Consider the following 20,844-nt stretch of genomic DNA (forward strand, 5'->3'; position numbering starts at 1 on the left):
TGACATTTCTAGTTCGGTATGATATTCTGTCTGGTCTCCATGTGCTGTTGTGGAAGAGTCAGGACCTCTCGTAAGTCCTGTCTGTTACAGGACTGTGAAAATCAAAATCTGTAATTTTAAATGCAATCTGTGGACCTTTTCTGTAGAGTTAATTAACATCATTGAATGTTGTTTAGTGTAGGAAATCCTACAAGGAACAGCAGGGTAGATGTTACATTTTCATAATGTGTTTGGGCTAGAAGTGAATGGAACGGAACAGAACAGAACAGAACAGAACAGAACAGAACAGAACAGAACAGAACAGAATAGAATAGAATAGAATAGAATAGAATAGAATAGAATAGAATAGAATAGAATAGAATAGAATAGAATAATCCTGCTAATCCGTTGGTTAAGGAATAATGAACTACGTTCTCTGTTAGCAAACTCCTTTGTACACTTGCATTTCTCAGCAAAATTTACAGTTTCGGTCATGACAACAGCTAAAATCACCATGATGTTTTCTAGGCACAGATCTTCACTGCTTTGTCTCAGTTCTGGTGTATTTTTTCCCTTCTTAATATGGAAAGCTGGTCTTGCTTTCAACCGTAGGTCTCCTATACATTCTCTTTGCTTTTCTCTTAGCAGTGCCAAACAGAGAGCAAGTCTGCAGCCTACATGAAAGAGAAGAAAAGGTGAAATAAACACTGAGAGATATTTTTTAAAAATCTTCCCAATCAGCTTTGAACTGCTTTTCGGGGGTGGATGGAATCTAATCTAGCTTCTGCAAATGTACTGAGGAGTGAAGCATGAGATTTTGCCTGAATGCATGGCCATATTGCATGTTGGATGCCTCCTCTAGATACTTGAGGAAGATACTTCTTGGATTCTCGAGGAATAATGTTTTGATGATGAGGGTGGTGAGAGCCTGGCCCAGGTTGCCCAGAGAGGTGGTGGATGCCCCATCCCTGGAGACATCCCAAGCCAGACTGGATGGGGCTCTAAGCAACCTGAGCTGGTGAAGATGTCCCTGCTCATGGCAGGGGTGGCACTGAGGGAGCTTGGAAGGTCCCTTCCAATCCAGTCTATTCTATGATTCTATAAGTCGGATGGGACACCTGAGGATAAATCTGTTCCCTGATAAGAAGTGCGAAGAAACAATCATAGGACATACAAAAGCTGCAATTTTGGGCAGGCAAACAAAATCCCCTCCTGAGCAACATTTCAGAAACGTGTGTTTCCCAAAGAGAACTGAAGGGAGTGGTGGAGGGAGTGGGAGAGGAGCTAATGAGGAGAGACCAGCATAAGCTGTTCTCCACCTATTATCTTTTATGCATCCTCTCGCAGGAGGAAAAAAAGCAAAACTCACATCCCCTGCTGTGAAATTACAGGATAAACAACTTCTGGAGGGAAAAGAACTGGCATAAATTGTTGCACTATTAAAAAAAGAGGAAGAAAATAGGCCTACATCTTTCCCAGGATGCTCATGGGCATCTTCCAGAAGCCAGAACATTGCTGACATTTTAATAGGTGGTGAGGCGTCTGGGTTTTTAGCTATTCCTATTTCTCTTTTCCCAAGAAAGGTTTTCTGCATAGTAAGAAAAAAACAACAACGACAAAAAAGGATTTTGTCATCTGAACACATTCCCACAAAAGGAAACTGGGTTCTTCCAGCCAGTTTATGTCTTGGTTCTGGAGAACAAGGTCTTCAGTCCATGTCTGTCTAACCCTGGACAGGCGTGTGTCTCAGAAAACTCAAATTAAGGAGCATTTGGCACAATAAATTGTTGCCCTCCAGGGTTTGTTTGTCAAAACCCAGGTAGGATTATCACCCTCATCCCATGCAACAAACACCCATGTTTCAGTGATGTGAATGCTAAGCAACAACAATTTATTCAAGAGGAGCAAAAGCAACGCAAAATACATTCAGATTTACTCTACATCATAAAACTTTTTGCATTAAAAATGAAAGGTACATGAAGCTTTGCAGGAGGATTCGGTTGTTTTAGCAGGAAGGGTATTCAAAGGAAATTCATAGGTTTAGAAGAAATTTTCATCACTCTTCAATGGAAGGTTCATGAATTTTCTGTAAATCCCATGGCCTGCAGAAAGAAAAAAAGAAAAAAATCAGATTATTTTTCTGCTTGTATTCCCTCCCTACTCACTCTCAGCCCAAGCACATTTTCCTCTTGGATAGAAATACTTTGCAAATGTGTCACGTGTAGCCATGTTGGGACTGCCCTGTGCACTCAGACATGTAAGAAGAATTCCTATTGCTTCAGGAAAAGCAGGGAATTAAATTGATATGCCTTGGTATTAGGAGTGAATGAATTCATTCCTGAGTGAAATAGAAGGCTAGCTTTCAAATGATAATTTCTTTTTACAACACTTGTTGCACATTTTGAAGATCTGTGTTCACCCTGCAGTGTAACCGTATTCCCCTCTGTTCCCCATACAGCCCAATCCCACAGAAATCAAACCGCAATATTTTGCTGTGGAATGGGATCTGTAAAGGGACCAGAGAGAGCTGGGACAGCACAAGGGTGACTTCTCCAACTGTAAATTATCCTTCTTGATGGCTGATCATGGTGCACATCTCAGGAGAAAGAGCACTGTGGAGCTCGACCTACTTCAATGCTTGACTGTCCTCATAGCATAATAGGTTTTGTTCCTGATATCCAATCTGAACATTCAGCAGCACCTTGGGGCTAAGGACACAGGCAAAATAGATCTTTCTGCTCATACTGCAGGTAAGCCTTGGTGAATATCAAACTCACGATTTGCAGCAGGAGCGGAACCCAAAACAACTTCCAACTCTGATCAGATGGATGGGACATCTTCCATAGTGACAGGTCCCTTTTCTGCAGAGAAACATCTCCCGCTGAGGTGAAGACCAACCTGTAAAAAGAACAAAAACTTCCCTTCCCTCTCATTCTGCAACGCAGGGCAATGAAGTTATAGTACCAGGAGGGTCTCCCATGAATTGACCTGCCTTGAGTACCAACTTGCCTTAAGGACTCTTGCTCGGATTTGGCCATGTTGAAAGGCCATCTAAGAGATGAGGTTACAAAGCAGGTCTACACCTGGTGACAGTGGGATCCCTATCTCACAATGCATCTAAATGGATGGCCCAAAAGTCCAGGTGGAGAATGATACCCACCTCCTGACTCCTTCTCCTTCACCTTATGGAAAAGGCTCAAGGTCCATAGGCTTTAATACTGTCTCCTATAAAAAAATGGTTGGCCAGGCTTCGTTTTCATCTGCATATGCACTGCTGAGCGTGCTGTTATCCAAAGATCTTGGCCATCACAGACAACATCTCAGGTGTCTAACACCAGAGAGTTTATCGCAATCTTTTTAGGAAGACACCAGAAGTGAAAAAAAAAAACCACTTTTTTTATAAGCAGTCAGAATTTCATAGAATCATAGAATAACATGAGTTGGAAGGGACCCACAAGTATCATTGAGCCCAACTGGTGTCCCTGCATAGGACAACCCCAAAATTCACACCATGTGTCTGAGGGTGTTGTCCAAATACTTCTTGAATATTGTCAGGCTTAAATTCCTCCACCTTTGAAAGAGTTTCCATAGGGGACCACAGGCACTGAGCTATTTGACTAACACCTGCTTGGTTTCTGGCAATTTTAAGCAGTAGTGGTTAAAATGTGCTGAGAAATTTACTTTGAGTGCAAAAAATCCCCTTCTAGCATCTGTTTTCCATCCTACCTGGAGAAACCTGGAGGGCCAAGAAGAGGAGAGAAAAGAGCAGGTAAAGGATCTTCATGGCTGCAGATTTACTGTGTCACTGTAGGAAAAAGGACCAAGAAAGATCTATGATAGACAGTCCCTGGGATCTACACTCTTCTGAAGTGTACAAATAGGCTGTCAATCAAAATGTCATTTATATTGCCTTTTTCTTCAAAAATAACCAGTCAGACCCATATGACATCATGACCACTGTGTGAGCATTTCTGGGAAAAGCAAATATATGTAGGGCAACATGATTTGAGCATATGTAATCATTAAGTTATTTTAATGGTTTGATTGCGTGTATTTCTTTCACGTTGCTCAAATAGTTCTTAGCCAAAATGCAATCACAACTTTATTCTTAGTTAAATGTTTTATCTAATAATGTAACAACACTAAGCAAAATGAGGTCATTATACAGTCCAACTCACAAACTTCAGAAAGAAAATGTTCATTTTGCAATGGTGAAATTTATCAAGAAATAACGACTAAAATCAACCGGCTCAAAATCTACGGTCTTAGTCTACAGGCAGCAGTTCTAGAATTGAAATGTACAACTCCCATTTGACAAATTACATTTGAAAAGCAAACATGTAATGTCTTCATTGAAAGAGTTAATAATTGAACTAATATCAGCAAAATGGGATAAGACAGCCTAGAAAAGGGCTTGTGGTTAAAAAAGAGGTAGTTAATGTCATATATTGTGGCATTAGAGAATCTTCTGACCTGTCACAAATTCTATTCTCTTAAGCAAATAAAGGAAATAATGTTGTGGTAAAATGTATTTCTGCAAATGGAATGGTAGAGAATGGCTCAAAACAGCTTTGAAATTACCATTATTAGTTTAGACAAATTTCTGTATATTTGAAAACATCAGGAGAAACAATTAACAGTTAACAATTCTGAAAGTGAAACCAAGTTCTTAACATAGTGACATAGATAAATAATATGTATTGTTTTTCATCAAAAGAGCACCAGTTTCTCTGAACACAGACTTCTCTAAAGTAGCCTGATCCAACCAGTAAGCAAAGTATTTTTATCAAAGTATTCTAGGTATTAGCACATATTGAACTACTTATTCAACCCGTGCACAATTTTTTAAATTAACAATTAACCTTTTTTAGTAACCTAGAAGTTTAGGTTAATAATGCAAAGAACGGAGAAGTTACCAGGTATCAGGTGAGTCCAGAAGCCACACAAGACCTGCTCTTGGTCCCTTCTTTCCAGAGGGTGTTGGCTGTGGGGCTGAGAGTCTCTTTTATAACGTGACAACTTCTTTCTCTTCTCAGCAAGTACACACTGAGCCAATCAAAATATTACCCTTTTTTTTTTTGGTGGCTTTTAATCCAACCAGAATCAAACTGCTTTTCTCTTCCCAGTGAAAAAGTGGGGTTTCTCTATGAACCTATTGAAGTTTTCTTCTGGAAAACGCCAGGTTTTTCATGCAATACCTCTTGTGACACTCCAGTTTGTGTAAGACACGTTAAGCCACCGTGGTCTGTGTCGAACATCTTGGGACATACATTGAACTGTCCCTGCTTAGGGGCAACATAATCCATTGCAATACGGAGCACCTGCTTACTCCTCTGCAATCCCAGTCAGTTTATTTTCTGTTCCATAAATAGAGAATTTAAGATCACAGAAGGGATGTATGAAGCTAAAACAAAGGTCTTAGTGTTGCACAGCCAGTAAGGATGCCTAAGTAAAGAGCATAAAATGTACAGAAATAGGGTGAATGTACAGAAATAGGGTGAATGTATCATCATTATGTCCCTGTACACCCTTCCAGCTGGTGGAAAACACATCAGATTAGGGAAATTCAGTGCCAGACGTTGTCTCTGGCCTCTCAGGCTGCAGGACTCTCGAGTGAGCATTTTTCCATGACTCTGGCTGATCTTCTTGTACTTCTGGCCTCAAGAGAACCTTCCAAAATCATTTTTGATCTTGGCAATCTTCCATCCTTTGGCCACCAAAGCTTTGAGTTCCTAATTTATCTTCCTTTTTATCCTTTAGGGGAGAGTTAAATTTCAACCAAAGGTTCAGCCAAGCAAGCATCTCCACATAATACTAATCCTAAGATATGGGCAACAAATCGTTACATTTACAATCACACAGTAGCGAAACTCATTCTAATTACTTATGCAACTACATCAAAATTCAAGAACCAAAATACCAGAAGGATGAGAGGCAACAGACGCAAATTATAATAAGGGAAATTTCAATTACACATAAGGAAAAAAGGACCTCTCACAACAAGAGTCGTTAGGAACTGGAACGGCAGCCCAGAGAATTTATAGAATCTTGATCCCCATAGAGATATTCAAACTCACCTGGAAAAAAATCTGAGAAACCTGGTCTGTCTTTGTTCATTCAGCAGTAAAATCCAAGCCAAACCAAATCCATGAATCCTTGTAATGAAGATCTGAGGAGCATCAGCACAATCTCTAAGGTCTAGTGATCCTTTCCTATCTCCTGATCTTCTATTGCACCAAGCCACTTGCTGATATACCCAATAACTATCCAAAGACAGCAATACTGAATACTTTTTCAGGTCATATTTTACTTTACACTTTACTTCAGCCAACAAACATTGTTTACGCAATATTTCAAAATTACACTTGAAGTACATCATGATAGGTTATGATACATTTGCTATTTTGAATGCCTAATGTTTCTAATTGACCGCTATCTCTGCAAATGACAGCGTGTCTTACCAATCATTTATTATCAAAACTAAACTGAAATATTTTAATTTCTTATTGGCTCCTCAGTTTAGTTATTAATATTAGTGGTGTGATTCTTTTTCAGTACTTTGACATTAATTTCTTAAGTATACAAAAGTGTACACATGTGCATACATACACAGACATATATATGCATGTGAAAACATGCTTATAAATTATTTCCCTTGAAATCATACCCTGATAATTGAGATATTGAGTTTTATTTTCTACATATTTTTATAAGTGGACTTTATTTGCAGTAGGAAAAAATGATAATTGCATTTCTGATGTGTTTAAGAATTTCTGGCCGTAAAACAGAAAATGGAGGGAATAAAAATTACAAAAGTTGAAGTTACTTCACACCTTGCCAAGAGTTTGCGGTTGGCTTGCCTACCAACTGCTAGTGTTACTCAACCTGATTCCTCAAGGAAACAAAGACACAACGTTAATTTTTACCATGTCCAAAGTCCTACGTGCAAGCAAGGGCTTGGCTTTAACGCTGGGCATTCTTGACAATGTTGATTATAAATCCTACATTGTTGCTCCCATCGTTTCCAATCAAAATATCTCTGCCTGGAGATGGGTTAGGGAGAAGCAGAGGATGGATGGAGCACTTTTGTTTGTCCAAAGCTCATAACAGTGAGGCAAACCTTATTGAAATTTTGGTTCGTGGCTCTCAGGGTGGAAAACCTTTCCATCCCCACCTGCAGCTCCTGTTTGTAGGAGCATGAGACAGTCAGTTTTGTATGTCAGGAGGGACATATCAGTGTCTTACCCTTCACAATCTCAGTGTTTTTCTCCAGGGTCTTTTGCTGGTAGATCTGATTTACACTAGGATCACAGTAACACCAGCTACACTTTGTTTCACCCAGGGTATCTGGATGGGAAAGTGCAAGGGATCCAGCCCAGCTAAGTTGGGCAGCACCTCACAATTGTTTGGCTCTTGACATCTTCTCTATCCAAAACACCATCTACTTTCTCACTATTTTCAGTGCAGAGGAACAGGGAGTCTTCATGGAGAGTTTCCTCCTGTTTAAATAACGTGTTTCTTTAGTCTTATTTGTTTCACTGAAGTTCAGAAGATGATCCAGTTATGTTTATCTCCACAGCAAGTCTTCACTTTGAATTCTTCAAGTTAGAGTTCATCAATGATGCCACACTCCACCACCCATTGCAGGTCCAGATCATGGAGCCTTCTTTGGAGGAGGACAAATATTACGATAGGGACAGAATTTTATTATATGTAATAATACAGTACTTAGAGTCCTGGCACTGGAACCGAAAGCGCTGCTCTACCTGGTGCAGGTGGGATACACCATTGAGGGAAGTGTCTTCACAATGAAGTGCAGAGTGTCATGAGTTTCATACCAAGATGTTTGGGTAATTGTGCCAAGATCACTTCCCAGAGAGGAAGATGATCTTATCTCCACCTTAGGAGTCATATCCAGCACAGCAGACGAAGCAATTTGGAGCAAAAGGGAGAATTTCAAACTCTACCCCTCTCCAAACCCACACATAAAGCCATTAGGAGTCAAAACCATCTCAGTTTGGTGATGTATTTGACTGGGCACTGTTCTGTGCATGTTCAACAACTGCTTCTGAGAAGATAATGACCAAATCACTACATTGCACATTCATAATTTTTGGAAATGTGTTTGTTAGTGTCCTTTTCTTTCCTTCTTTGTATCTTTTTTTCTGGTATGTGTCACTGCCAAGGGCCTGATGTTATCCAAAATACATTTAGCTTTCCCCGGCGGGAGGTCCTCTGAGAAGTGAAGTTTCTCAGATGCTTCTAGGTTCTCTGAAGGAAGCATCTGGAGATATCTTGGCATTTTCTACACTGCTAGGCCATGACGGCAAGGAAAAAGAGACAGAAAGCATGGATTCTGTCTCTGACACCTCAGTCAAAAATGCCATAATACCTTCCAAAAGCAACCTGGAAGCTACCAGGATGTGTACCTGCTGGACCATGGAATCGTCACAGAGAGAAGTTAGGTTTGATCTCTGACAATGACACCGTGGTCACTGTAGGAATGTGGCAGGAATATGGCTGTTGGGAAGCGGAGGATGAAATGACCTCCTTTTTCCTGGGGGTGTAGTGAGGTGCAAGTGGAGAAACGTCTACCTGTAAAAGCCACCAGCCCACCTGTGTGTCACTGCCCACGGTGCAAACAGTTCTGTGAAATATCCCCTCCTTCCTTACAAAAAACCCCAACACTCAAAGTTCAATCATATGGATGCCATCGTAACAGATTTTATTAAAGCGGGGGAAAGAAATAATTTCCACAGCATTGCCTGGTTCTTATTTATGGTTTTGTAGATGCAGCATTTTGATTCTCCGCAAAGGAAGATCTTTAGAACTTTTTTTTGCAGTAGGAACTGGTGTTAACAGGAGCGAAGGGATTAGGGTGATTCAGAGGCCATTTGGTAGAAGCAGAAAGGATTTCCAAGGAGAATCCAGGGTGTCTTCAGCGCCGTCTCCACCCCCTGCGTGGTGAAGAGGAGAGAGTCTCAGGTTACCCACAAACAGGTTTTCTTAGTGAATTCATTAAAAGAGAAACTGGTCTTGTTTTTAACAAAACCAGGACAGGTTCTCATTATTTTATGGCACCAGAGCAGAACCTGCCATGGAATGCAAAGACCCCCTGAAGACCCTCTACACCAGCAGGTTTGGCATTGGAGAAATGGGACAGGAGGGTGTTTTAGAGGACCTGTGTCTCTAAGATGTTTCTCTGGAGAAAAGATATAGAGGATGTCAGCATTGCCACAGTTATCCCTGCACTTCTATATACCTTTTGCAGCAAGTCAATCCATTACTACATGTTCCAGCCCAGTAAAACGGCCGTCGACATATCCCTGGGATGCAGATTCCGTTTTGGGCTGCACAAGAATTAAATCGCCCAGGAATGTAACGTTGACCTACATGGTAGAAAGCAAACAGTCATTTACCATGAAAGCAATCAAAAATGGATGCTGTCTCTCTCCTCTAATTCCCCTCTCTCCCTACTTCACCCCTTACCTGCGGCTGCTTGGAGCATCACAAAGAGGACAACTAGGAGCTGGTAAAGGATCCTCATGGTGACAGCTGGGATGTGAATTCCTTGCCTGTAATGAGACCACAACACCAAAATACACTGAATAGAGCATCCCCTCTTGACTGGGAGACAAGGAACTGCTTAAAACGTGCCCTGAGCAACCAAACCCAAAGTCTTATAAAGCAGGATGGACTTGAATGACGAATGGAGTGAAAATTGCATCCTTGGAGATATTCAACATTTCACCAAATATACATTTAAGCAAACTATCCTCACTTTGAGCACGAATTCAGACTAAAAACTCCAGGACTACCTTTCAACTGAAATTATTCTGGAATTCTATGGTGCTTTGGTGGGTTTTGTTTTTAATATTGGTCTTACTGCACTGAAAAATTATCTTCCAGACCTCTACAACACCAGAAAGCCTACTGTGGTACTAACATAGACCCATGACTTATTCACCCTCAACCTACTGTGGTTTACGAAGCGTTCTGTTCACAAAGCCAACCGTTGTCCTTAGGAAAGTCTGAAAGAAACGTTTGGATCTCTTGAGCATCAATTAAGGTGACAACTCAGAATGTTACAGGGATTTAGGCAAGATGTGTAGTCCAAAACGTAACCCTGAATGGCTGTGCTGGCCAGATGCCTGTTTCTGTAGGAAGCTGGACACTTCTTAGCCTCTGTCTCTGGTGCCCCGAGTGAAGGTTTCTGCTTCTGTCCACTCCCCTTGGAGGTCACCAAACACAGTTTTCTCCTGCAACACCTCCAAACAACCCATGGTTCTTAGAATCATAGAATGTCCTGAGTAGGAAAGGACCCACAAGGATCATTGAAACCAACTCCTGCCCCTGCATAGGACAACCAAAAACTCACACTGTGTGAGGGTACTGAGGTTCTGCAGGACATGTACAGACTGGACACAGTCACTGGAAGAATGAGAAAGAAGGGGTTAATGGAAGCAGAATATTCATTAGACTTGAGATTAATGAAAGGAAAATAAATGTATAAAGATGAAGAAGTGAGTGTGCCTGCATAGAATCAGGTAGAAGAGTTACCAATGGAAGAGGTGGAGGTTCAGCACTGCTGTCAGTCTGTCTTCTCCAGCTGGTACCCCAGACCCAAACACGACTCTTTATATAAAGGTTTAGGGATGCTTGTGGTGCAGTCACAGGCCAATGAAAAAAGCGTTTTCCAGCCAAATTTGTCCTGTGCTTCAGCATCTTCCAATGAGAAAGCAGGGCCTGCTTTGAGTCTGCTTTCACCACAATGCCCCTGAGCTTTGTGCAACCCATCTTCGACCATCCAAGTTGGTGTAAGATACGTTAGGCCACAGGGTTACGTAAAACACCTGGGAACGTGCAATGACAGCTCCTTTTTGTCCTGCGGGATCCTTATTCTGCCTTTGGTACGCAGTTTAATTGTCTAATTTGCAGTCGTAATGTGGTTGTTTTTTCCCTTCGTAACATTCTGTCCTTTACATCTCACCTTTTGGTTGTCTTATCTCCACCTCCATGAAAGAATAAACATTGCTTTCTTTTTAGCTGACTAATTACATAGCTGGTAGTTTAGTGCATAACGAGATTCTGAGGTATGAAATGATAACATAAATACAATCTTTCCAGGAAAATTTTATAATATAACTTATTTTCACTTCTAATGCTTCTATGGATTGCTCTTTATTTATTTATTTTCTATGGTTTCAGTGTCCTTCCTGATACCAACTTTTACTCAATCTTGCTCAGGCTGCCCAGCATCTGGCAGGGTAACCAGCACACTTGCCTATTTCATGTGTGTTCCTCAAATTCTCTGTAAAATATAAGCAGTTCATTAAGAAGAAATATAATTTCTAGTCCTTCCAGTTCTGACCAGCTGCCGGAAGTCACACATTTTCTCTCTCTATATATGTGCATGTGTGCTTCTATATGCATATTATGCACAGATCAGTGTATATACAGGTATTTAAATGCTAAATGTTTACTTGTCAAGATATCACAATTTCTGAGCCATGAGCACATTTGCTGTTACTCAGCCTAAGTCCTTTCTGTGACACAGAAGCAGCAATTCCTATTTCTGAAGCCCTTCTGCTCTAAGTCTGTGCTATATGAAGAACTCCATCCTCTGTCAGGACATCTTATTGACATTTGACTTCTCATAATCCAGGTGACTTCAGCAAACACCCCCAGGTAGGGAGGATGGGTATCAGATGGATAGGAAGCGCTGCTGAGGCTTTGTCTCCTCTTCTCCAGCAGTGACCGATTTGTTGGCCACGTGTTTTTAAACGACTGTAAGTCCACCAACTCAGTCATAGTACAGAGGAGAAATTATCTGTATTTTTATTTTCACACAGAACACATTAAAAAATAATCTCTGAATCTGCAACATGGATTTTATTGGTGAATAAAGTCATGTGAGGAGATTTTTGGCACGGAGAAAATGCAGATCTCCCTGTTGATAGCATCTATTAGTGAGCAAACCTTTCCTCCAGGTCTGCTTTAGTCTGCCAGCTTTATGTGGTTTTCCAGCTATTATAAACCCCACATGGTCCCTTTCTGTGACAGCAAGAAATGTTCTTTCTTTCCACCTTTCCTTATCCCCCATTCTGACAAGGCGCCTCACCCCTCTTCCTTTGGGACCTTTCCACTCTCCTGTGCTACCTCATCTCCTCTGGATGTGTCTCTGCTTATCCCACTCTCTGCTCCAGAAGATTTACGCCTCCACAATATCAACTAAAAGTTGTCCATGAGCCGAGAATCTGAAGTTAAGCTGCTCTCAGCTTGGCCACCAGACACTTTGCTGTGCTGCGTCCCACCAGGCAGAAGGTCTGGAGCTGTGGTGCCCTCATCCGGAGGTTGCTGCCTTGCAGCTGGGCATGCAGTCCTCCTCACTTTAGGAAGGACCAGGAATTACTGGAAAGAGTCCAGCAGAGGGGCACAAAGATGCTAGGGGGTCTGGAGCATCTTTGTGATGAGGAAACTGAAAGAGCTGGGGCTGTTGAGCTGCATGAGTTGTTGCTGTTCTTGAACTGGGCCATGTGTGTAAAAAGTGCTTAATACCTCCTTGGACTAAAGGAATAGGTGAGACCTGAAACTTTTGTGAAGTCCTGGAGCTCTTTGCAACAACAGTCCGTATAACACGATGTGCCACTGTAAATTAAAAAAAACATGCGACAGACTAGATGTTGCTAGCAGTGTTGCCAGCTTCCCCTGGTGACTGCTGCAATGCTTTATAGACCCTTTTGGACCAGGTAACTGGGAGGACCAGAAACCTTCCTGCCCAGGAGGGATGTCACACTTGAGTGAGCAAGGGGGTGAGAACAGGCTGTTTCACCAGGACTCTATGTGGATAATTTTAAGAAATCTCAGTGCTGAGAATATCTTCTTCAAGATCAGCTAACAGATTTATGATGAAAGATTGGACATGAGCCAGCAACATGCACTTGCAGCCCAGAAAGTCAATTGTATCTTGGGCTGCATCACAAGGAGCGTGAGCAGCAGGTTTGGGAGGTGATTCTGCCCCTCTGCTCTGCTCTGGTGAGACCCCCCTGCAGTGCTGGTCCAGCTCTGGGTCCTCAGCACAGGACACACATGGAGCTGCTGCAGAGGGGCCAGAGGAGCCCCAGAAATGATGCGAGGCTGGAACAGCTCTGCTGGGAGGACAGGATGAGAGAGCTGGGGTGTTCAGCTGGAGAAGAGAAGCTCTGGGGAGACCTTCAGTGCAGTCTTTCCAGACTTAAAAGGGGCCGATAAGAAAGATGGGGATGGACTTTTGAGCAGGGCCTGTTGTGATAGGACAAGGGGTGGTGGTTTTAAACTAAAGGAGGGAGATTCAGGCCAGACATGAGGAAGAAATTGTTTACAGTGAGGGTGGTGAGAGTCTGGCCCAGGTTGGGCAGAGAGGTGGTGGATGAACCATCCCTGGAGACATCCCAGGCCAGGCTGGACGGGGCTCTGAGCAACCTGAGCTGGTGAAGATGTCCCTGCTCATGGCAGCGGTGGCACTGGGGGAGCTTTGAAGGTCCCTTCTGACCCAAACCATTCTATGATTCTAGGATTGTGTGATTTATAGTTTCTTTAGTACCCAGAATGGAAAGGCATCTCAGATGTCTACCTTCATATAATCTAAATCCATGTTTTGGTTCTAGCTGCATTAACTCTCCATGTATGGCTTTGCCATACAGTTGGCGAAGCACAAAAAAATATTATTACTGCTGGTCTGTAGATGTAAAGCTGAATTCTTACTCCCTGGTTTGCTGAGCTGCACATTCACCTTTATATTTCAAGGGCTTTAGAGGCAACTGACAAGTCCTCTGTTTGCTTATGTGTTCTCTGAGCTTGGGGGTGTCCACAATTGGGAGGCTGCAGCACAGCCAGCATGCCTAGAGGGAGCAAGGGCCAGTTCACTCTGCACGAAACAGCAGGCAGCAGACGTGGCTTCCAGGCAGGTTTTGTCCCACTCAGCTCTGGGCAGGTTTCCACAGGGCTGGCCAAGGCCACCCAATGGACAGCAGGGCTGTTCACCAGCTGGATTTCACGTTTTTTGCCAATTGTGGACGTGCCGCGAGGATAAGCGTTGAGCAATCGTACCAAAGGTCTGTCATCCCTTCCTGTCGTGTGCACAGAGGACACTGGAGTAAGAGGATGACAGAGGGGAGGTGAAGGATCTTTGTGGCTTCAAGCTGGTTGGGGACGTCCCATCATCAGAGGTAAGCTGCGTCGTTATGGAAGCAACATATAGACACGGGGTTTAACCCAGCTGCCTTCACGAAGATGATTAGGGACTGCGAACACCTTTTTTATGAAGTGAGACTGAGAGAGCTGGGGCTGTTGAGCTGGAGAAGAGAAGCTGAGAGGGATGTGATCAATGGGATCAGTATCTCAGGGTGGGTGTCAGAGGATGGACCAGACTCTGTTCAGTGGTGCCCAGCGCCAGGGTGAGGGGCAACGGGCACAGACTGAAACATAGGAGGGTCCATGTGAACATGAGCAGAAACTTCTTTGGTGGGAGGTGCCAGAGCCTGGCCCAGGCTGCCCAGGGAGGTTGTGGAGTCTCCTTCTCTGCAGACATTGAAACCCACCTAGACACATTCCTGTGCAATCTACTCTAGGTGTACCTGCGGTAGCAGGTGGGTTGGAGCAGATGATCTCCAGAGGTCCCTTCAACCCCAACCAGTCTGGGATTCACGCCAGCATGGAGAGCAACTTGTGATGCTCTGCACTGTTGGAGATCTCCAACTGGGGAGACCAAACCTCGCTGGAACAACCAGGGTGGACAAGGGGGACACAGGTCCACCTCAGGTGGCACTTGACAAAAGAACTGAGACCTAGATATTCACAGAGGATAGGAGGCTGTGGAATGCTGAATGATGAAAAGCTACCTGGGATTTAGAAGAGTCCTTCCGCATGTCCATATTAACAACACTATATGTATATATATAAATAATGTGGATTTGCTAGGAGGACCGTGGAGAAACACAAGTAAGAAATGCCATCATTACGGAATAAATGTAAATTTCAATAAACAATTACTTATATTAATACTGTGGCTATTCCCGAGTAAATCACGTATTAGAATATCTGGATTATTCTTTTTTTATTCATATCTTCTTCAGCCAAGATTAAATATAAAGCAGTTTAGAAATTTCAGCTTTTATTTCTCTCAGAATATTTATATATTATGAATATATACATACATATACACAGGCATAATATCTATCTATCTATCTATCTACACGTATATAAGTGTTTGCATATATCCTCTGTATAAAAGAACATGATTTTTAGGGCTCCATACCGTATCCCTTTTGTTACCTTTGGTAGCCAAAACAATATTTAGAGTCAATAACAGTATACTGTAATTAAAATAACAGACAAGTTAATTACCGTATTTAAGAAATATAAGGTAACTTTACCAACATGTGTAACAACAGATACAATTCATTAATTGATTATCTTAATCCTGTCTTGATTTGTATTTGAGTTTTGATCTGTTTTGTACCCCACTGGGCAGCTACCTCAGGCACAAAGTGGGAAACAGGAGGAAATACTCATTTTATCCTATTTTAAGATCCTTTTCAGGATCTGGCTTCTTGTCTGCCTTCTTCTTTTCTGAGTTTACTGAGGTGAAACAGACCCTAAAAGCTCAGTTCAGAGCTCTGTGTTCCTGGAAACATATTTATGGATTTAATGTTCATGGTGTTTATTTCCGCCTTTTTACATTTCATCATTTGATAAATCAATTTCATTATTTAAATATTTTTTTTAAAGGAAAGAAAAAAGCCCAATCATAAAAACAAATGCTGCTGCCTATTGTAAAACACATACACGTTCCATCAATTAAATTATACAGGAATGGGATTTAGTAAAATAACTATATTGGGGCAATCAACGTGTTTATTTGGATTTTTCTTATCATATCACTTGGACCCAAGTAAATAGGTTTGAGGGCTCCTGATGATTTTCAAAGGAAGCAAATATCTCCCACTTCCCCGGGCACTCATTGTCATCTGTGTCCAGCTGCCAACGCAATGGAAATCCCAGACTCCTTCTCCCTGGACCTGCCTCTGTTAATGTGATTTATTTTTCAGAGTAAGGACCAGCATCTTGTCCATTGCTGGTGGCCACAGCAGATTGCGAAACACTGAGGGCTTTGAGGTTGGACTGTCAGAAACCATAATTCACTAACATGTCAGTGCTGGGAATCAGAAGACATCAGGATAATTAAGAAGAAAATCCATAAAACCCTGCTGTCAGAATAATTTATACCCTGTTGGCTGAAGAACGGTGTTGGAGAGAGATTTCAGTCTTAGCTCTTCATTGCCCTCTTCTGGGAGGCAAGTGACCCAGGTAGATGGATGCTGTTCAGATGGCTGTTTGGATCACAAGAATGTTGGGTTATTTTCTAGACTCTTAGTAGCATGACAATCAAAACACAACATCTTTTTCTGGGCTCCTCTGGGTGACTTCAGGATTGAAGCAATAATGGTGCTGCCACCAGTCATTCCGGTCTAAACCCTCTGGGAGCATGGAGGAGCAGTTTGCCCAAAATGTTTTATAGAAGTTGTTTCTTTTGACCACCTAGCAAATGGGTGCCTCCCTGAAACTTTAATTATTCAAACAATAGTTATTTCCTCTACAATGAGTAGAATACAGATGTGGTAAATGCATGAAAAATAAAATATTCTTGGTGCACAGATAAGTGTGCTCTCAGAATCATAGAATCATGTTGGTTGGAAGAGGCCCTTAAGATCATCAAGTAAAACCATTAACCCAACACTGACACTAACCCTTGTCCCTGAGAACCTCATCTACACGTCTGTTCAACCCTCCAGGGATGGTGACTCCACCACTGCCCTGGGCAGCCTGTTCCAATGCCCCACAGCCCTTTCTGGGAATAAATTTTTCCCAATATCCAATCTGAACCTCCCCTGGACCAACTTGAGAATGTTTCCTATTGTCCTATCGCTTGTTACTTGGCAGAAGAGACTGATGCCCTCTTGCTCCAACCTACTTTCAGATAGCTGTAGAGAGTGAGAAGGTCTCCCCTCAGCCTTCTTTTCTCAATCTAGACTGTGCAAAAACTGTGCAAAACTTGTGCAAAACCTGAGCTTCTCTAATGTAACGATTTAGGTGCTGTGGTAGGTACCTTCAGGCTTTAGAGATGACCTGTCTGGAGTTAACACCAGGCGCCGTGGCCTTGGGACAATCCTGTAGGATTAGGTCCCTGCTGGAGCCAAAACACCGATTTTCAGTGTATGTCCCAGGATGCTTTGTTCACAGCCCGCGATGGATCAATATGTTGTACACAAACCAGGGCGGTGTGAGGTGCTTATCGGAAGAGCCGGCTCGTGACCCAGAGAAAGGAGAAGGAGTTCATGAGCGGTCACCAATTGTCATCAGCTGCCGGGAAGTGACATTTCAGCTGCTGGGAATGGCTGTGGCAGATCTGTTATCAATAGGAATACAGATATACTATTTCTTGGGGTCAAGACATCACTCTGTGAGGTTCCCCATTGAGAGGAGCCAGGTAGGACAGACTGGACACTGTGACCCCTCTCCTGAAGTCCTCTAGGGTGAGTTGAAGGTTTAGTTTCCACATCAGCTGCAGCAGATAAGGAGAAAAATACATGTCTTGTTGGTAATCTTTGCTTCTCTAGAAAGCAATTTGTCACTCCGAGATGTAGAATTGTGCAGCTTAATTAAATCCTCATAAACAACTAAAATGTACAAGGCTTGGTATTTCGGTAAGACTGACTGCTACAGTCAATAATGGTGATTCTGAAGGATTATAGTATTATGTATCATTTTCAAAAGTTAATTAGAATCTGCAGGAAGAAATGATGATGGAGAGATGCTCTGAGGCTTTCGACTGGCACGTATCATAGAGATCTTATGGAGAGAAGGGGTAGATGGCTCCTTAGCTTTTTCTGTAAAGATGTTTTCAAGGACTTGCGACTGATTTGTAAGCTACAAAAGTGGCTAATATTCAAATAAAGTTTCTGAGTGTTTATTATACAGAGAAACTAGAATAGCCAAAGTCATTATCCACACATATCTGAAGCAAAATATGTAATAATTAAATAAAATGGACATTTTAGTAATTAATTGCTACAAAATACTAAGCATGGCACCATATAGGTTGCCATGAAGAAAGTTAACTCCAACCCAGCCAAATCCATTACTCAAATAAAAATGGATAAAACTATAAATGGAAGCATCAATGATTTTGTGCATGTAGCAGCATTATCCATAAGTTATAAAAGGAATCTAAGAAAAGTTTGTTTGTATTATAATACTTGGATAATTTTAGAGGAAATTAATTCTATTTCTTGCTTTTTTAAAAAAAAAAAAAATAATATCCAGGTTGTATGGGATTCAAATATAGGAGTCTTCACTGGAGTTGGTACAGGCTTTCTTTGCAGTTGACGGAAAGTCACAATATTAATCTAATTATTTTAAATTTTATAGGTACAAATACATTTTCTTGGTTTTATGCAATGCACCTTTCAAATATATCTTTCCTCAACTAGATTTTTCAACAGATTTATTCTAGAGCATTATTGCATAAATGAAAATTTTTATTAATAAAATACATCTTATATGTCATAAATAGCTTCTGGATTAGGTGATGGCAACTGCAGGACAAATACATGACCTCTTTCTGTTTTTCTTTTCTTAGTAGCCGTTGTATTTGGCGACACTGAATTTGGACATGAAGATCCTTTTCCTTTTCTTTACTGTTCTCCTCTTAGTGCTCCAAGGCACTTTAGGTAAGAGATACTCGAAATCAAAGGAAATGCAGAGGAAAGACCATGAGCATGGAGAACGTAAAATAGAAGCAGAAATAGGATGAGTTTTAGACCCTTTTCCCCCAGGCCAACTGATACTACCAAAATGCTGGTCACACCTTAGCAGTGAACAGACACCAACTGGGTCCACTGGACGCACTGAACCTTTGGAAAATAAGAGAATTTAATGGTATGGATGGGGTCAGCCCACGGCTTGGGCTGTTGATGCTGCTCTATAATCCCAACTGGTTCTTAGTCTTCTTTGGGAAGGAAAATCTGTTTTGTTTGTTTGTTTGTTTGTTCATTATCGTCTGTTTTTCACAGGTTTCATGCGTGCACCGAATAACAATGAGCAATGCAAACAGGCTGGAGGTACCTGTTCCGCTGACCACTGTCCTCTACCCAACACGAGACCCTTTGGACGTTGCCAGCAAGCGGTCCCTTGCTGTCGGACAGTGGTGAGTTATGGATTTGATCAAGATGAGGTGTTTGTTGGGTCAGTGGGCTTATTGTTCACTTTTACACATCCAGATTGCTCTTTAAATGCGAAATTCCTCTAGTGCAAGCTGGCAAATGAGCAGAGACTCCATATAGTCCAATATAGGGTTTCCTGAGGATTTCCTCAGTAGTTCCCCATGCATCATTAATTGCATGAGTGCCTCATGAGAAAGATCACAGTCAAATCTCTTTGGCAGAGGTAAGTCATTAGCTAGAAACAATCTCTTTGCTCTGTTGTTCCCATTAGCTGTTTCAAGCTAGTCTTGGTGAGTAACACTGGCTTCAAAGGATGAGATGAAATGATCTCAAGTTGTGCCAGGGGAGGTTTAGACTGGATATTAGGAACAATTTCTTCATGGAAAGGGTTGTCAGGCATTGGAACAGGCTGCCCAGGGCAGTGGTGGAGTCACCATCCCTGGAGGGGTTGAACAGATGCGTAGACGAGATTATTAGGGACATGGGTTAGTGACAGTGTTGAGTTAATGGTTGGACTCACTGATCTTGAGGGTTTCTTCCAACCAAAATGATTCTATGATTCTATGTGCATTGAGCACCAAATCAAACATCTGTACCTCTCCAGGAGGAGGTTGTCATTCAGTGCTTTCTCTCCTTCTTATGCAAATCTTTTCGTGGTTATAAGTACAAAATCTGAAAGTTTCTTTCCTTTTTTGCAGTATGATTAGTGACTGTTGACATCTCAGCCTGGCTAAAGCAGAGCTTCTGGCAATTTAGGAGACACATTATCCTATTGGAAAACCTGGAATTTTGAGCTGGAAATATGCAGTTTTCATACACATGCACACACCAAAACATGAACTACATCAGAAAGAAAACAAACTCTTCCACAAACAAAGTTAACAACTTGAAGAAATTCCAAAGCAATTCTTTAACCACCCAGAAAAATAGCAATATTTATCTTTTTTCTGAAGTGTTTTTCTGTTGAATCTAAATTGTGGCCAACAACATCTATCCCAAAGAGCAGATCACCATGATGCAGAGACCCGTCTCCATGAAAAGATGCAGAGCAGGTTCTTCCTTTGGCCTTCAGAACAGATGTTCATTATTTTATTTTCTTTTTGGGATTAGTAACAATGTGAATAATTATAGAAGATGAACTCTCCAGGAGATATTGAATGCCCATCTGGGATGTTCATATTTCATAGTCTATGTACCTCAATAAATGTTAATAAACTTGCTTGAGAATACTTATGTTTGATCCTTATATCTCTGAGGAGTTTTCTTGGTGTTTGTTTTTACTGGAGGTTCTACCCCTCGTCTCACCTGGGGTCAGCATGAGATGTGACTTGTAATAAAATTCTCCAAGAAGAGGAGAAGAAACCCAACCCACATATCATCAAGAATATGTCCTGGTTCTATTATTATTAGGTTGACCAGTAACAGTAATAAATATCTTCTCCAAACCGACTGTAATTAACATAGTAGCAATCTGCCACAAATTGGCTATGTTCAGGGCCCATGGCTGTGCTAAAACCATCCATAGCAGCTCGTGGCATGGAGAACATGGACACTTTTAGTCATCCCTTATTTCAAATCCTTTTGGCCTTTACATTAGCTCTCT

At 41.8% G+C, this 20,844-nt stretch overlaps 2 protein-coding genes and 1 long non-coding RNA gene across 4 annotated transcripts; 1 reads left to right on the forward strand and 2 right to left on the reverse strand.

The window, feature by feature from the left end:
• Positions 1-1,849: 1,849 nt before the first annotated feature.
• LOC136100158 (antimicrobial peptide THP2-like) lies at positions 1,850-5,083 on the reverse strand. Its single transcript, XM_065835001.2, has 4 exons — positions 4,896-5,083; positions 3,706-3,784; positions 2,757-2,877; positions 1,850-2,081 (listed from the first exon to the last, which is right to left on the reverse strand). Exons 2-4 carry the CDS (start codon positions 3,761-3,763, stop codon positions 2,036-2,038), a joined length of 225 nt encoding a protein of 74 aa, XP_065691073.1. The 5' UTR covers positions 3,764-3,784; positions 4,896-5,083; the 3' UTR covers positions 1,850-2,035.
• Positions 5,084-9,956: 4,873 nt separating this feature from the next.
• Positions 9,957-10,593, reverse strand: LOC136100121 (uncharacterized). Of its 2 annotated transcripts, XR_011738721.1 has the most exons (4): positions 10,540-10,584; positions 10,358-10,410; positions 10,105-10,247; positions 9,957-10,010 (listed from the first exon to the last, which is right to left on the reverse strand). It is a non-coding gene; the product is annotated as an uncharacterized lncRNA (long non-coding RNA). The 2 variants fall into 2 exon arrangements; XR_011738720.1 differs by lacking the exon at positions 10,358-10,410 and having other exon boundaries at positions 10,540-10,593.
• A 3,448-nt stretch (positions 10,594-14,041) lies between these two features.
• LOC136100108 (gallinacin-8-like) lies at positions 14,042-20,470 on the forward strand. Its single transcript, XM_065834909.2, has 4 exons — positions 14,042-14,186; positions 18,659-18,749; positions 19,092-19,225; positions 19,940-20,470. Exons 2-4 carry the CDS (start codon positions 18,692-18,694, stop codon positions 19,946-19,948), a joined length of 201 nt encoding a protein of 66 aa, XP_065690981.1. The 5' UTR covers positions 14,042-14,186; positions 18,659-18,691; the 3' UTR covers positions 19,949-20,470.
• The last annotated feature ends 374 nt before the right edge of the window (positions 20,471-20,844 follow it).

This window comes from Patagioenas fasciata, chromosome 3 (genome assembly GCF_037038585.1).
Source record: "Patagioenas fasciata isolate bPatFas1 chromosome 3, bPatFas1.hap1, whole genome shotgun sequence".
Lineage (NCBI taxonomy): Eukaryota > Metazoa > Chordata > Aves > Columbiformes > Columbidae > Patagioenas > Patagioenas fasciata.

Coding starts and splice junctions, on each gene's coding strand:
- LOC136100158 (XM_065835001.2), bottom strand. CDS start 3,763: ATGAAGATCCTTTACCTGCTCTTTTCTCTCCTCTTCTTGGCCCTCCAG. Junction 2,878..3,705: donor GGCCCTCCAGGTTTCTCCAG/GTAGGATGGAAA, acceptor TTCTTTTTACAG/GTTGGTCTTCACCTCAGCGG. Junction 2,082..2,756: donor TTCCGCTCCTGCTGCAAATC/GTGAGTTTGATA, acceptor TTCTTTCTGCAG/GCCATGGGATTTACAGAAAA.
- LOC136100108 (XM_065834909.2), top strand. CDS start 18,692: ATGAAGATCCTTTTCCTTTTCTTTACTGTTCTCCTCTTAGTGCTCCAA. Junction 18,750..19,091: donor AGTGCTCCAAGGCACTTTAG/GTAAGAGATACT, acceptor TGTTTTTCACAG/GTTTCATGCGTGCACCGAAT.